General features: G+C 42.3%; 1 protein-coding gene and 1 pseudogene across 1 annotated transcript; both read right to left on the bottom strand.

The window, feature by feature from the left end:
- Window positions 1-3941: 3941 nt before the first annotated feature.
- LOC115692599 (uncharacterized) lies at window positions 3942-5351 on the bottom strand (annotated as a pseudogene).
- A 3432-nt stretch (window positions 5352-8783) lies between these two features.
- Window positions 8784-10519, bottom strand: LOC115692607 (1-aminocyclopropane-1-carboxylate oxidase homolog 6-like). The gene is made up of 3 exons (XM_030619512.2): window positions 9866-10519; window positions 9424-9745; window positions 8784-9270 (listed from the first exon to the last, which is right to left on the bottom strand). Exons 1-3 carry the CDS (start codon window positions 10393-10395, stop codon window positions 9013-9015), a joined length of 1110 nt encoding a protein of 369 aa, XP_030475372.1. The 5' UTR covers window positions 10396-10519; the 3' UTR covers window positions 8784-9012.
- Between the last annotated feature and the right edge of the window lie 6034 nt (window positions 10520-16553).

Below are 16553 nucleotides of genomic sequence, written 5' to 3'. Positions count from 1 at the left end.
AATTGAGGATTCTCCTATATTTAGAGAGGGACTAAGACATAGAAAATAGATAAAACATTAAAGAGACATGGGGACTCTCCAAATATCAAAGACATGGGAACTAGAAAGCAATTGAAGTCCTTGGAACTAGAAAATTGCATTAATGATATAGAAACTTGAAATCTCGACTTTGTAGCCTTGCAGTTTATTTTTCAAAATTCATCTACTAGCCTTGACCAGGAAACAAACATCTTAGGCGATCGACAAATATCCAAGGAAATTGCTCGAAACAGCCTTCCATAGATATGTTGTTTTTTATTAATACCTGACCGGCAAGGAAGAATTAACAACTCCTTAATCGATAACTTGGTCAATAACCTTCACATTGATAACTTCATTCCGACCTACCAAAGCAAGTAATGACCAAATCTACCTTGACTTGAATGAACATCGATTGTGCTGGATTAGTAGATGGAATCAAGTTGGAACTTGAGGATCGTTCCATAGAATCGGATGCTTCCTGCATTAGTAATCCGTCAACTCACCTCGAAGTAACATATCTAATATGTCCTATCTCAAGATGGTCGCGACACATACTTCTACTAAGTGTCTTGATAGATATTTCATTAAAGCATGCATATAAGGACCTCATACAATGATGTATCTGTGACCGTTTATTATTAGTAGGAAAAAGGGCATGAGATATTTCTTCTACATTACTGAAAGGAAAACCCGAGCTTCCCCATGCAAAATTAAAGAGTAATAATAATGCAATTGAAAGCTTATATAAACAACAGGAGTCAGATAATATATGAGCCAGAGAGAGTATATTTCTTAGAATCTTAACTGAGGGTGTGTTTGTTCTGCAGAAGATGTACCATTTCTGGAAAATGCTTTGCAGGTCTAGGAAAATGAGTTCATTTTTCGGTGTTAGGCTAAAACCTAAAAAGACTTGGAAAGTATTTTCAGTTATTTGGCGAGGAAAATCTGATGGTGAAAATTATTAAAAAATTTTGTATTTTTTAAATTATTTTAAATCATTTGTTAGTTTTAAATTATTTTTATTAAGAAAAGAAAATACATGATTGTTTTCCTTCTTAGAAAGAAAAGAAAAGAAAAGAAAAGAAAAGAAAAGATATTAACAAATTCAAGATGAGCATTCCAGAAAGTGTTTTCACCTTCTTAGATTAGGGAATTTACTTTCCTAATTTTATATATGAATGTTTTCCTTGACCAGAAAATGTTTTTAATTGATTTACCATTTTCGGCGAACCAAACGAGTGAAAGTCTGGAAAATGGATTTCCGAAAAATACTTTCCCTCAAACAAATGCGCCTTGAGTTGGAGACGAAATGGAGAAAAGAAGAGGAAGAAAATCAGGCAATGTTTTCTCGCAAAGGCCTGCTTAGCTCCACCACGCTCGAATGCATGGTCCCCTTTTGGCTTTTAATGATACAGATAAAGAGTCGAATGGTGTGACCAGATTTGGCGTGCTTCAGCCATCATCCCCAAACTCAACTACTACTGCTTATAGAGAGGCCAATGTTGCTGCAATATCTCGGTTTTTGCCTTTTTTGAGGTATGTCTGCCCATTGAACACGAGCAAGTACCGCCTAGACAAGTTTCTTGCCATACCATATTCCATTTATATCTTAAGGGAAACTTACCCAAAAAAGTCCCAAACCTATTTTTGCCAATTGAATTCTAAACCATTTAATTGTGCCAATTGAGTACATCTGATCAATTTTGTAATGAAATTGTTGACGCGGACGCTGACCGTCTTACATGGCACGGCCAGAGCTGGCGTGAACATTTTTTTATAATACTTTAATTATTTTTAAATTTTATGTGGCAAGGGCCACAACACCCTCACCCGATGCCCTCGCCGGCCACAGCGAGGGCGTCGCGGCTCTCCAAGGGCCGCAATGCCCTGGCTGCGGCCATTGAGGGCGTGGGCGAGGGCACTAGATCGAGGGCTTAATGGTCTCGCTGGCCATAGCAAGGGTCGTGACGCCCTCACACAGTTTGGCGAGGGTTAGTCAACGACCCTCATCGGCCCTCACTTAAAAACAAAGGCAAAGAAAAGTAAAAAAATCATAAAAATTCAAAAAATTATTTAAAATGTCCACGTCAACATTGATCACGCCACGTAGGATGCCCAGTATTTACATCAGCAATTTCTGGCCAAAATTAGCTAGATTGACTCAATTGGCAAAACGCGAAAAAGTTTAGGACTCAGTTGTCATAATTAAAAGGTTTAGAACTAAATCGACAAAAATACAATAGGTTTACGACTTTTTTGGTGATTTTTCTTATATCTTAGGGCTAAGTGTACTAAAAGTCCTAAAACTTGTCATGAAAGTGTAATTGAGTTTTAAAACTTTCAAAAAAGACAATCAAGTCCTAAAACTTGTTACAAAAGTTCATTTGACTCCTACAACTTTAAAAAAATGCAGTAGGTCCTAAAACTTGTTAAGTTGATACAATCAAATCCTAAAACTTGTCAAGTTGGTATAATCAAACCTAAGACTTGTGAGCATTTTCCGTTTATCAAGTTAGATGGAGTGAATAAAATGATTTGATTGCATCAACTTGATAAGTTTTAGGATTTGATTTTGCTTTATTAAATTGCACTTTCGTGACAAGGTTTGGACTTGATCACGCTTTTTAAAAGTTTTAGTTAATTTTACCTTCATAACAAGTTTTAGGACTTTCATTACACTTATCCCTATATCTTAAGAGTAAATCCGTTCTATTTGAGGTCCCGCTAAAATACAACACCTTTTATACAATTTCTAGACTGTATTTAGTTATGTCCAGGTGTCTATCACTCATAGATTGTTCAATATCTTCTCATTAAGCATCAAGGATTGTAATTTTCAATCGCATTGATTGCACCCATTTTATTTTAGGGATATGTGCACTGAAAGTCCTAAAACTTATAATGAAAGTGCAATTGAGTCTTAACTTGCAAAAAGTGTAATCAAATCCTAAAACTTGAATTAATGCAATCGAATCCGTTCGCTAACTCAATCCAAACCTGGCTAACAAAAAATGCTGATGTGGCTTTTTAAATATTTTATCTCTCCTACATGGCGATGACGTGGCTAAAACGATGTCGTTTTGGTCCAATTATAATTTTTGTTACAAATTTTATTTAAATTAAATTAAAAAATAAGCTTAAAAAAAAGAGTTTGACCAGGCGGCACGGGTTGTTTTAACCTTATATTTCGTGTTTTAACCACATCATCGTCACGTGGGAGAGAAAAAAAATTCAAAGAAACCACGTTAGCGTTTTTCATTAGTCAGGTTGGACGGAGTTAACGGAATGACTTGATTAAACCAATTTAACAAGTTTTAGGACTTGATTGTACTTTTTGTAAGTTTTAGAACTCAATTGCACTTTCTCGATATGTTTTGGACTTCTAATGCACATATCCCTTTATTTTATGTTTTCCTTTTTCATGGGATATATATTGAAGTTAAAGAGTAAAGTTTGAGGTTATTGTAGGGGTGTCAATGAGTCGGGTCGGGTCGGATTTTCATGATACCCGACCCGACCCGAAACAATGAATATATGTGATTGGCCCGACCCGAAACAAGACCCGAACATGATATAGTTGCACAATTGGGTCGGGTTCGTGTTTAAAGGTTTGCTATCTTCTTGAAAGAATTGTTCCTCACATTTCATGCACGACCGTACTGCTAAATTTGTTCCCAAATGTGGTACTTTTGCATCATTTGTCTATTAGGGTGCAGTCCTAAACTCTACTTTGATATTTACTTTCCAGCTCGAAAACAGAGGTTGTCTCGGGAGATTTCGGTCCCTCGTTCCAGCAGATGTTTCATAACATGAAATAAAGCAGCATTCCAAGTTCGATTTGGCAAAAAAAAGCAAACGAAGGCAACATGAGTACACATTCATGCCTAACCAGTTCATAAGCGGAAAGAGAAGCTGCAAAATGAGCAGAACGAGTACACATTCAATTCGATTGCAAGAGAAACCATGCATTCGTTGGATTTCATTCGGGCTATTTCACTACAGCGCTTCATACAATGAGTAATCCAGCACAAAAGCCTAAACTGAAGCAGTACAATAAATGCCACTGTAAGAGGAGAATCACAGCATCAAAGAAAACATACGTGGTGAGCATTAGCAACAATATTTGCTCATTTGCAAGAGTTACTACCACCAATGATGAACAAGAACTCCACTCTGTCTCAGGGATGTGAAAAGGTCCAAGCATTGCCCATATGTTTTCTCGTACTTGGAACTTCTCTCACCGGGACAACATCTCTGCCATCTGTTGTAATGGCACTCGAGAAACAGTTCATCGATCAAACAGATAGCCCCAGTCTCGAATAGCCTCGGAATCAAATCGAACTCGGTCCCCTCCACATCCATCTTCATCACCACGAAATCCTTCTCTGTAACCATGCTTTTCAACCATTCCGCGAAATCGAATCCCTGAATCTTAGCCACCTCCCCATCGCTTGAGGACTGAACCGGCTGAATCCTACCCATCCTTCTACCTTTGTCCTCCAATTTCTGACCCGGGTCTCAGTTTATTTCGAAGGACAGAGTCTCATTCTTCACCCACGCAGCACATGGCAGCAAAGTGATATGCTTCTTCGACTTGTATGCCTCATAAAAATGCTCATCGGCCTCGATAGCAGACACTTCGAAGGTCTTGTTCTGTTTCGGGTATTGTTTTCTAAACCAACTAACTATACTAGAGCCATCACTCCGAGCTTCGACATCTACATAAACATACTTATTCTTGAAACTGATATCAAACTCTCACTAGCACAGAAAAGCGAAGGCGACGGGCAGGAGCAGGGCCCGGAAGCCGACGTCGGTGTTGAGGTTGTGGAAGGCAGCGTAGTGGGGCCAGAGACACTAGTTTTCGCCGGAATTGCCGAAATCTCCGCAAATGAATGAAGCCAACGATCACTTTCCCCTCAGAATCTTGATCGCGAAACCGAGTCAGAGCCGATGGTGATTTTCCTTAGATCTCTTCAGATCTGAACCGCGTCGCTCCTCCTACGTTTTGGACAGGATGCACCCAAAATCATAAAGGCACATAATGATCCTCTTTGTTGTAAAAAATGTAAGATGGAACAAAAGATAACAAGATCGTTGCAGGATCATCAGTTGACTTAGTAATTTTATCGAACAGTTGGTATGACGTGCAAAATCGGCTGATGCAAAATGAGATGAACACGCATACATAGAACACCTCGAAAGGCACAGTGAATCAACAGATGGGTTCCCCATTCTTCGACAAACAAAAGCAAAAAGAGCCAACTTGGAGCTGATCTAATCAAGTTCCACTCCGAAAAGAGAGTCAATCCAACACACCCAAGCACCATGCCGTTGAAAAAGTAGGAACACCGCAGATTCAAAGCTCGCCGGGGATTAATTGAAAGATGGCAATGCTCACCGGAAGAGAGAAATCGTCACTTGTGGGTGGGGCCGGGGGCAGCGGGTCAGGAGGGTCAATCGTCGAGGAGCTTCCGGAAGCGAGACTTGACGAAGTCGCTGCGAGCTTTGGCGCGGGCTTGCTGAGAAGCGATGTTGGCGTAGGAGAGGTGGATGCCGGCCGCAATCAGGGTGGCGTCGGCGACGAAGATGCCGATCGTCGCCGCCAGTTGCCTCCGCGTCGCACTACTCAATCGCCAGTTGCAGATCCGAAGCTTTGGAAGAAGATGATAGGGTTTCGGGTGGGCTTGGGAGCAAGAAGATCATATGGTTCTTGTTTGTTTCTGGTGGGCTTGTTTCGGGCAGGCTCAGGTAGATCCAAAACAAGCCGAAGCCTTGTTTCCATCGTTACCCAAATAAGTTAAGGCTCAACCCGACCTAATACAAAAATTCCCTATTCGGGTCGGGTTAGATCGGGTCGGGTCATGTTTCAGTGGGTTCTTTTGACACCCTTAGTTATTAGAAAACGGTGAAACTTATACGATGAAATAAGGAAGCCCAAATCGTTGTGAAGTTATTACGTGCAAATGAAAGAATTTTGTAGATTCTTAAGAAGTACTAATAGGGGAAATCCCTAACCAAATGAAAAGGCGGAGTATGGCCCCATTTGGTTCGGATTTCCTTAGGGGCTTTGAGCCTCTAAAGCCTCTTGAAAAAAATATGAGGTGTTTGGCAAGAATTTTTTAGATCCTATTAGCCAAATGTTGGCATTGGGAATGTTGAAAGCCCAAAATAGGAAAGGTGCTTTGGGCTTTCAGCATTTCGAGAATGCTATTGTGGGGGGGTTTAATGACTTTTTTTCTTTCCATTATTGCCCTCACTGATAATTGTGTGTTCCACTTTTGCCCTCAAAAGTTACTATTCATCTTCTTCAACCATTGTCTTTCATCTTCTTCAACCCATCATCTCTGTGCTTAGTGGCTGAGTAGTCGAGGTCAAGTCGCCGGTCATCGGTCGACGGTCACTAAGGTCGAGATCCCATAGGTCGAGGATTGACGTCGAAGTCACGCATCCTCTGCGGCCCTTGCCTGGGTCGCTTCGAACGTCAAAGGGCCAGATCTGAGTCGTTCGGTGGTCGCGCAACCTCGGCGTTGCCTCGCCAAGCATCGCGCATCCTCCGCGGCCCTCGCCTGGGTTGCTTCAACCATCAAAGGGCTAGGTCTGAGTCGCTTGATGGTCGCGCAACCTCGGTGTTGCCTCGCCTGGCATCGCACATCCTCCGCGGCCCTTGCCTGGCTCACTTCGACCGTCGAAGGACCATATCTACGTGGCCCTGCAGTCGCGCGACCTCGGTGTTGCCTCGTTTGGCGTCGCGCATCCTCCACGACCCACGCCTGGGTAGTCGCACGACCTCGATAGCGTATTGTCTGGTGTGGCGCGATCAATCTCAAGTACCACATAGTAGCCAACACGAGAGAGTTAGTGTTTTGATGGATTGGGGCTTGAGGATTTGCAAAGAGATGGGGGATGGGAGAGATGCTGCAATCTCAAGCCGTCTCTTCCACGAAGAAGATGAACAGTGCCATTGTTTTTCTTTTATGTTTTTGTTCAATTTGAAAATAATTTGCAAAAAGCTACACTAAAAGGAAGCAACCAAATGCATTTACTTTGAGCAAAATACCCTTGAGCCAAAGAGCCTTGAGGAAATGGCTTTGCATTTTCTCAAAGTTGAACCAAACGGGGCCTATGTGGTGGTGTTGAACTTGGGAGACCACGCCCTCCTCCCTTGGAAGTCTTCGCCGTCATGATGTGAACGCCACTTCGTCAGAGAGAGAGAGAGAGAGAGAGAGAGAGAGAGAGAGAGAGAGAGATTGGTGGTGGTTGTGCGGAAGTGACTCATCAGTGTCGGTGGTAGGAGACGGTGATAGACGGCAACAATGGAGGTCCACGACGAGAAAATATTGGGTAGGACTGATTTTCCATGTCATCCATAAGTCACTCCATTCTTTGGGCGACGCGTGGCAATGGGGTTCCCACTCTTTCTCCTCTCCATCGCTCTCTCTTCCCCGTTAATGTCAACGTTACTGACCGACTCTCTCTTCCGCTCTACACTTTTCTCTTCTTCTTCTTCGTCTACCTCCCATAAGCCTATTAGTGCGATTCAATGAGCTATACCCAGAACTTCGATCATGGCAGGAGATCGTCTTCATTCGTCATTCGTCATTCATCGAAGCTTATTGATTGATTGAAGTAATGCCGTAGTGAGAGAGCTAAGCAAAGGAAATCAAAAAAAAAAAAAAGAGAACGAGGAAGAGGAGGAGAGATCCAGAATCGATGGAATAAAAGATCCCTAGATCTAGACCCCAATGGACTGAGTTCCCTATCTTTCTTCTTTTTCTAGCTGTTATCGAGATTGTTTCAAGAGTTTATTCTTTTCTTGTTTTCTAGTTCTTTTTTCCTGTGTCTTCATGTTGGTGAGGTTGATGAAAAAGATTGCTTTTTTTTTTTTCCTTGTGAACCTGTAATTAGAGAGTAAATGAGAAAGAATTATATCAATCAAAGCTAGATTCTCAGTATTGCAGTATCGAGGATTGTTGTTGTTGGGGTCCTTGTGGATTTAGCAACATTTGTTCTTCCCGTGCACGAAAATCAGGTCACCGAATGCTTGGAGATCAAGCACATTGTGGAGGTTATGGCCACAAAAATAAAAAAAAGAAAAAAAAATGAAGGTCCTCTTCTGCATTGTGCGTTGATGATGGAGATGTCGTGGGTATGGATGTGTGCCCAAGAAGAAGACGGTGAAAGGTGGGGTGGTGGGAGAGAGAAAGTAATGGTCGTGGGCAAAAAAGTTTGGCGAGACCGTGACAGAGAGAAGAGAAAGCTGAGAGTGATGGTTAATAGCGGGACCCACATTGCCACGCGTCGCCCAAGAAATGGAATGACTTATGGATGACGTGGAAAATCAGTCCTACCCAATATTTTCTCAGTCCACGACAACCTCAGCGAAGGGAAAATGCGACCCCACCCATCTCCTCTCGGCCCCAGTCCCATTCAAGTTTTTCATTTATCTTTTAGTTCACTTTGTTTGTGAGTTTTCTGCTTCGCTTAATTTCAAATAAAATACTCCTTATAATGTCAGAAATTGTCATGCCATGAGCCACGTTAGCACTTGCAGAAATATGAAATTGAAAAGTACAGAGTTAAGAGATCTTTAATCGCATGAACTGCGCGAGTTTGAGGACTGAATTATTCACGTGTCCAAAATTTGAAAATATAGCACTTACGGAAATAATAAATGATAAGGAGGATTATATCTTTCGAACCGAAATGACTTGATTCATCAAATGGTAAATAACAACGCTTAAATGTCATCGGTGACAACATTTTAAGGTCAATGAAAATAGCACGAAGATGAACTATTTGATGAAAGAACAAGGTAAATAGTATAATTTTCACAACGATTATTAATTTCTTTCACCTCTTGATTCTAAATCATGGCTTCTAATTACTAGCATGTTCTCTAATCATCGTGAAAATATTCCATTTTTGTGCTTGCATCCACCGAGTTATTACATAAAATTCCAGAACCAATCTAACCTTGCATTCCAATGTCTAGCTCGGCAATCTGAAAGGTGCAAGAGCGGATTGGCCGTCGAGCCCCTTCGAGTAATAGTGCGTCATGAACTCTCCGAGGGTGATCTCGCGGTACAAAGCCGGCCTATCTTTCGACACCAGCTCCTTTATCGGCCCGTACACCTTGGACGTTGGATCTTCATAAAGAGCGAAGAAGCAGGCGATGGATAGCCTTGGCCCGACATCTTTCGACAGCACTCGGTGCTCGACACTTTTGAAAATGTTGTTCGACATAAGCTGCCAGGAAACAAACAGAACACGTATAAGTGGACCCATCGATCCTCTTTCATATGCGTCTCATGTGTCTTTCTAATTTGTCCAAAAACAACAGAAGGCGAATCCCGGAAGAAACTAGTTTTGGTACTATTAGGAGTGAGATTGAGAGCATGCCTGGAGGAGATCTCCAATGTTGACAACTAGAGCACCCGCGACAGGAGGGACATCGACCCACTGATCCCGGTAATAAACTTGAAGCCCGCCGGTATCGTCTTGTAGAAGGATCGTGAAGAAGTCAGGATCGGAATGATGGCGAGTAGCCAGAGTAAGATTGGGCTCGGGGCAGGCCGGGGCATAGTGATAGAGAAGAGCATGCCCTTTAGCACAATCCATGTTGACAAGGTAGTCCGGCTTGAGGCCAAGAGCTTCCGATAGCAATTCGAGCAAAATGGTCGCCAGCACCTTCATTCGTTTGGAGTACTCCATTATCGCGTCCCTAGACAGATTTTAGGTTTCAACAATTTGAAAATCGGTTCAATACGACCAGACCGACTCTATTTCAGTCACAAGTATGAGGCGTAGATATAAAATCTATTCAGGAATATTGAGTGGTTACCTACAAACAAGAGGCAACTCCGCGGGATCAAGCGGCTCGGGTTCCATATGGCAGACCCAAGTGTCCCTCCAATGCGCATGCCTTGACTTGTACAGGTTGAAGTTGCAGGAAAATTTCACCCTTCTCTTGCCCTCCCGGCCGTAGTACTCGGCCTTGACCTCCTTCGGCAGCTCGTGGAAGGCACGCGCCGCCACAAACGTCCCTTCCAATATGCTCTGCGGTATCCCGTGGTTCAAAACCTGGAAGAAGCCGACCTCACGCGCCGCCTCGAGGACTTGCGCCACCGTCCCTGGCCGATTCACAGCGAGATTCTCGAGGCTGATGATCGGGATTTGGAGTCCAGTGGCTCTAGATTTGGATTGGTCACGGGCAATCTCTTCTGCTGGTCGGACGAAGATTCTCGGGATTTTAGCGAGGCCAGAATCAAACAGGCCTTTCACGCCCGATTTCGATTCATCGAAGTCTCTTAGCTCTTGGTAGCGGTTGTAGGTCGATGGAGTGATGTAGGTTGAATCGCCGGCGACCTCCATTCCTGTACCTTGCTTCGGTTAGTTAACAAGCAAGAGGGACAAGTTACAAGCGATAGAGGTTGAGGATACTTATTTCGGTGAGGGACAAAAGTCACAAAACCACAACCAACCATTTTCTAGCTGCGGCCATTTCTCCCATTAAAAAACCTAGTGCCAGAAGGTAGGTGAGATGATCCATCACAGAAATCGTGGTCTGAGCCTGAGTTACGACCAAGTGCAGATAATTAAGGATTGGTATACTAGGATTTGCAAAATGGAAAAACACGTAGCCTGCTCTTATTGGGTAGTTGACTGAAGTGTCCTCGCAACTCGCAATTTGTCACATCACTTCATAGTAATTTGCTTTTGTGGACCAGACTGGGGGTTGCTGATGTATCTTCATTGCGATGTGGTCCAATTAGAGGAATATATATTTATTATCGTCCTCCCTCAGGCTGTACTACTTAGCAGAAAGTCGTGAAGCCGTCTTTTCTATGCAAAAAGGATTTGAGCTGGATCTCTCCCTCCCTTCCCTTTCTTTTTTTCTTTGATTGATTTGGTTCTCTATTTTTTTTTTTCTATATTTTCTCTCGTTTCGTGAAGCTTTTCTCTTATAATTTAATCTAGATCTAAAAGCATCTTTTTCTCGTTTCTGGGGAGATTTCCACCTCGATCTAATCTAGATTATGGGTTTTTTGCTTGTATGATTTTGGGATTTCGCTTCTCTTGAATTTCGTTAGTCTATAAATCTAGTTTCGAAGGAGATCGGAGGAGTTGTGTCATCTGTGTTGGTCGCGAAAAATGACACCTAAGATCTCTATAGCTAGAATCTAGAACACATATAATCAAGCAAGAGGGACAAGTTACTAGCTAAGTAGCACCGACACGCGACACACGACACGGCATGACACGACACGCGACACGTTATTTCTCAAAAATACAGAATTCTGACACGTTGCGACATGTTATATATAAAAAGTAATACATGATAAATTAATTTGATTCAAATCCACAAATAAATAAATAATAAGAAAAAAGGAGCCTAAAATGAATTTACAGTAAAAACATTAAGCCATCATTTGTTAATATCTATTAAAAACCGGATAATAGAGGCAGCATGTCTTGTATTCTAGACTTCTCATACTTGCAATCCTCCCTCTGGGGGATCACAATCAGAGGAGGCAGAGGTCTCTTCGAAAAGAAACATACATCTGAAGGTACAAAAAGAAAAGGGGCAAAATGATCGAAACTACATAAAGAGAGCTATCATTACCAGCACTGCAAAAGGGGAACGACGTCGACTGCGACGGTGGTGGTGGGGTAACGAGGAGGCGACGTCGGCGGCGGAGGATACCCTCCGGCGAAATATCGCTGGTACCCCTCAAAGGGAGGTTGAGGCGGCAGCGGCACAGGCCCTGGGTAGGCCTCGAGCGGCGGCGCTGAAGGGTAATTTGGTGGCGGGTGGGGAGCAGATGGTACCCAGCGAAAAGCGAGATGCAAGAAAACGTTTAAGAAAAGCAATCACGGCGGAGGAAAGGGTCTTGAGGAGATTTGGCGGACGAAAGGGTCTTGAGGAGCTTTGCGGAGGAAAGAAGCTTAGGGCAAACAGAAGTAATCGAGCTTTCTCTGCTTTTCTTTTTACTTTTTTTTTATAAATTTACATTTTGACCCCTAAATTTTTGGAAATTTGTAAAATTAACCCCGTGCGTGTTGAAAATTGCGTGTCGGATTCCCGACTCGCGTGTCGCCTGCGTGTCCGGCACGTTGACCGCTTGTCGGATCTCCGACACGCGTTGACCGCGTGTCCGAGCGTGTCGGCCGCGTGTCCGAGCGTGTCGGAGCGCGTCGGACACGCGACACGTGTCGGAGTGCGTCGGACACGCGACACGTGTCGGACACCGCTTCCGATGCTCAAATAGCATGTCGGTGCATCCTAGGTTACTAGTAGACCTGTTAAACGGGTGGGTCGGGTCGGGTTTTGGTCGGGTCATAAATGGTCCGACCCAAATTGACCCATTAACCCGTTTATGACCCATTTATTCATAGTGTAAATATCTCGACCCATACCCGACCCGACCCATACCCAACCCATACCCGACCCGACCCATATTGCTAAAACACTTTTATATTTAACCTAATCTAGGAATACTTGTTTCTTATGATTTTTTTTTTAAATTATACTGCTAAAACATTTTATGCAATACAAAGCTAGTGAAAATTTTTTATAATTTTTTTTAAAATTGAGGTTCTGTTTGTTTTACGAAAAATGCGACATTTCTAAAAAATATTTTCCATAAAGTCATTATCCAAGAAAATAAAACAAAATTTTAATATTTTTTAAATCGAATTTTTAATTATTTTTTATTTTATTTTTTTATTTTTCCTTTATTTTTGGCCGATCGCCGGCCGCCGTGGCGGGCGATCGACCACAGGCGAGGACGAGCTCGCCGGAGGCCGGCGAAGCTCGTTCTCGCCGATCTGGCGAGGCCGAGGCCTCGACGGCCTCAGGCGAGGCTCCAGCCTCGCCGATCTGGCGAGACTCGAGCTCGCTGGCCTCAGGCGAGCTCGACCTCGCCGGATCTGGCAAGGTGGAGCCTCGCCCGAGGCCGGCGAAGCTCGAGCTCGCCCGAGGCCGGCGAGCTCGAGCTTCGCCGGCCTCGGGCGAGGCTCCACCTTGCCAGATTCGGCGAGGCTCCACCTCGCCAGATCCGGCCAGCTCGAGCTCGCCTGAGGCCGGCGAGGCTGGAGCCTCGCCGGCATCGGGCAAGCCTCGAGGTCGCCGGAATCGGGCGAGCTCGAGCTTCGCCGTCCTCCGGCGAGGTCGTCCTGCCCCGGTGGCTGGTCGCCGTGGCCGACCACCGACCGGAATAAAAAAAAAAGAAAAAGAAAGAAGAGAAAAGAAAAACGAAAAAATAAAAGAAAAAGAGAAAAAATAAAAATAATTAAATTTCAATTTTTTTTAAACATTTTTGTAAAGAGGGAAAGAGTGTGTGGATGGGTCTAGTAGGTGGGTTGGACATGGGTTCCAAACTCAACCCATTTAGACCCATTTATTTTTAAGTTTTAAAATTTAAAACCCATTTAAGGTTGACTCTTTAAAATTAAAGTAACCCATATATGACCCATTTATGGGTTTAAGATCCATTTTGACACCTCTAGTTACTAGTGACAAGAGGTTGACCATACCCCTATGTTCTGTGTCCTTGATCGTTATATAGCGAGAAAGAGAAACTAATTCCGTGTGCATGACACTGTTGTATCTACACCCTTTGCATCTAGACCGTATCTTATGCGCGTCCCAAGTGGAATAAAAGTACGATCCACCAAAGTCAATGATCTCGATATACATCCGAATACATATGCCAGATTTGTAATTATTCCTATTTTACTTTCCAAATGCAAACGCAACAGATCTGACGTCTCTTTCGAATCCTCCCGTAAAATTTAGACAGATCATCAATAGACACATCATTATGCGGATTGCATTTGATACCCTGCACAATTCATAAATGTAGTTCGATATGGACAAAACTCCACCCGGCCAATTTCCAGCTGAAGTCATTCCTCCTTTGAAAACCTACTGCCAAGAGGTAGTTGAGATGATCCATTAATGTAGCCAAGAAGGTGCCTTTCACTACAGAAAATGGTGGTCTGAGCCTGAGCTACAACCAAGCGCAGATTATTCATGCTAGCTATGTTTAGATTTACCAACACGACTACAAAGTAACGCGTAGCCGACTCTTATTGGGCGGTTGAATAAAGCGCGCTCCCAATTTGTCATGTCACTTTTCTGGCAATGACTTTTCTGGACCAGACTTATTGGGGTTGCTCAGGTATATATATGAAGCGCGTGTTCATTTTACTTTCATGACATTTAATTATTGGTCTGAACTTCATAAGCATTCGAATTTGCCTTCCTCTCCTCTCGCTTAAAACCCGAGTTCCACACCATGCATGCACATTATCATTACAGATCACCGGAAAAAAATTATCCAAAAAGTCTTTAATATATTGTGCGATGATCAATTCAGTTCTAAATCTTTAATTGTACCAATTTAATTCTAAATATTTTAACGAATTGTCAATGTAGTCCTTCCAACCAATTTACAGATATCCCAAATCACCACCGAGAGCAGATGGACCTGTGGGCTACAGTGAGAGCCCAATGTGTCTGGGACGGGTATTTATACGACCAGTGAGGTAGTTCAGTGCTCGTAGTTGCCCAAATATCCCATTATTGGCCAAAGAATCAAATTGTTATGATACGAATAAAAATTGCCATGTCTAATTTAAGTCCATAATCACTCAACCAACTCCTTGATAGTTTTTATTTTCTGATTAGGGTACCATGATACAAATATAGCATTTATGTCTAATGGCAAGACTCCATCCAAACCATTTCCAGGATGGTTTTAAAATGGAATATCTAGATGATAAATCTATCGATTTATATTCTTTTTATAAACATGTGGTATTCCCTTCACCTATTAATTCAAACTTTTGGGTGAAACTTTTTAACATGGTATTAAAGCCAATTTCTGTCCTAATTTACTTCGCATGTGAATCCACATCGATTGTCAAATGTCATGTGTTATTCCTAAACTGATGGTTAATATGAACGCAACCGAGGCCTTGATTTCTTGTTTTTTCTCTCCCGATTTAATCTATGAGTCTTTTTTCGCTTGTTGTGGTTAATAAATTTGCTTGCAACTGTAAATTTTGTGAGAATATCATCATTGGTCCAGTTAGCAAAATGTCTGGGACATGGTTCTATAACTCCTTCGAGATTTGGCGGAAGCTCTCATTCCTGATTTAGGTGTAGCTCTAAGTCTAGGAGCCTTTCTCTCTTGATCAAAATCTAAAACTGAGAGTTTTTTTAGAGGCATTCGATTTGTGATGATTCAACATGTTATTGTTGTTGTTGTCGTCGTCTCCGTATGATGATGGTGTTAAAGACGCCAAACTTAGACGCGCATTGCAAGCCGTAGTTTTTGTTGGGAAAGATTTCGGCATGTGCTCATCACTGACAGTTCTGGTGATTGGGCCCCCATTGTCAAGCGCGTGCTTATATTTGCAAGTTGTATTATTTTGTTTCTGGATTTTGTTTTATTTTGCAGCTCTTTTGGGATTTACTTTGTTTGGAAGCTTTTTATGTTCCTCTCATATTTGATTATGATAAATGAATGAAATTTTCTTCAAGCAAAAAAATAAAATTGGCAAGTTCCGTGCATTGCACGGGGTTGGGTGCATATAATTTTATATGTAGCTAAAGTAGATTTTCTTAAAACACAATCTGCCTTCATTTTAAATTGTCACAAATAGAGGTCAACAGCCATCTATTGTTTTCAATTTATTGAAAACAATTATCAATAAAAGCAATAAGCACATCTTACACATCAAAGGACAATTATCAAAAAAATCCTAAATCTATCATAATTGTGCAAATTCAGTCATAAACTTTTTAATTGTACCAATTGAGTCCTAAACCTTTTCACATATTATCAATTAAGTACATCCGGCCAATTTTGATCGAAAATCACTATGTGAATGTCGACCATTGATATTTTTTTAAAAATATTTTGATTTTCTATATTTTGATTTTCTTTACTTTTTTTTGAACTAAGAGCCGGTGACCCACGCCGGCAACGCCCTTGCCCAATGCCCTCACTGTGGCTGATGAGGGCCACGGCGCCCTTGCTGGCCAAAGGGAGGGCATGTGACCCCTCGCCCAGATCTGGCGAGGGCCGAGACCCTCACTAGGTCTGGGCAAGGGTGAGGCTGCGATGCTCACGTCAGTGTTGGCCTTGCACGTATGGCATGTCATGGCGTGTCATTATTGGTTGATACTTCCACATCACGGCGTATGCACATACATATTGTGCCACATGGTGCAATTGCGCTTGTTCATACCAACTTTACAAGGATGTATTAGATAAGATTATAGATTTCTTCACCAGCTTAAGAATGTATGATTTTTGTCCTAAACCATGCATGTGTATATAAAGATAAATCGATATGACGCTACTCAATTTGCTCAACTCTTATTCAATCAATGTTTAGTATCCATGCAATTAATTTGCATAACCAACCAATATGCTAAATGGTGTCCGTGTTCGATGCTGCTAAAGATATTGTTATATCAGGCATAACAAACTGATCAACCTAATACAATGGTCCTA

The sequence above is a fragment of the Syzygium oleosum genome, unplaced genomic scaffold, assembly GCF_021117445.2.
Source record: "Syzygium oleosum isolate NSW1041296 unplaced genomic scaffold, Sole_v2.1 Sole_v2.01, whole genome shotgun sequence".
NCBI classification, from domain to species: Eukaryota; Viridiplantae; Streptophyta; class Magnoliopsida; order Myrtales; family Myrtaceae; genus Syzygium; species Syzygium oleosum.
The sequence above is the reverse complement of the archived record's forward strand: the minus strand, read 5'-3'. Positions and strand labels throughout refer to the sequence as shown.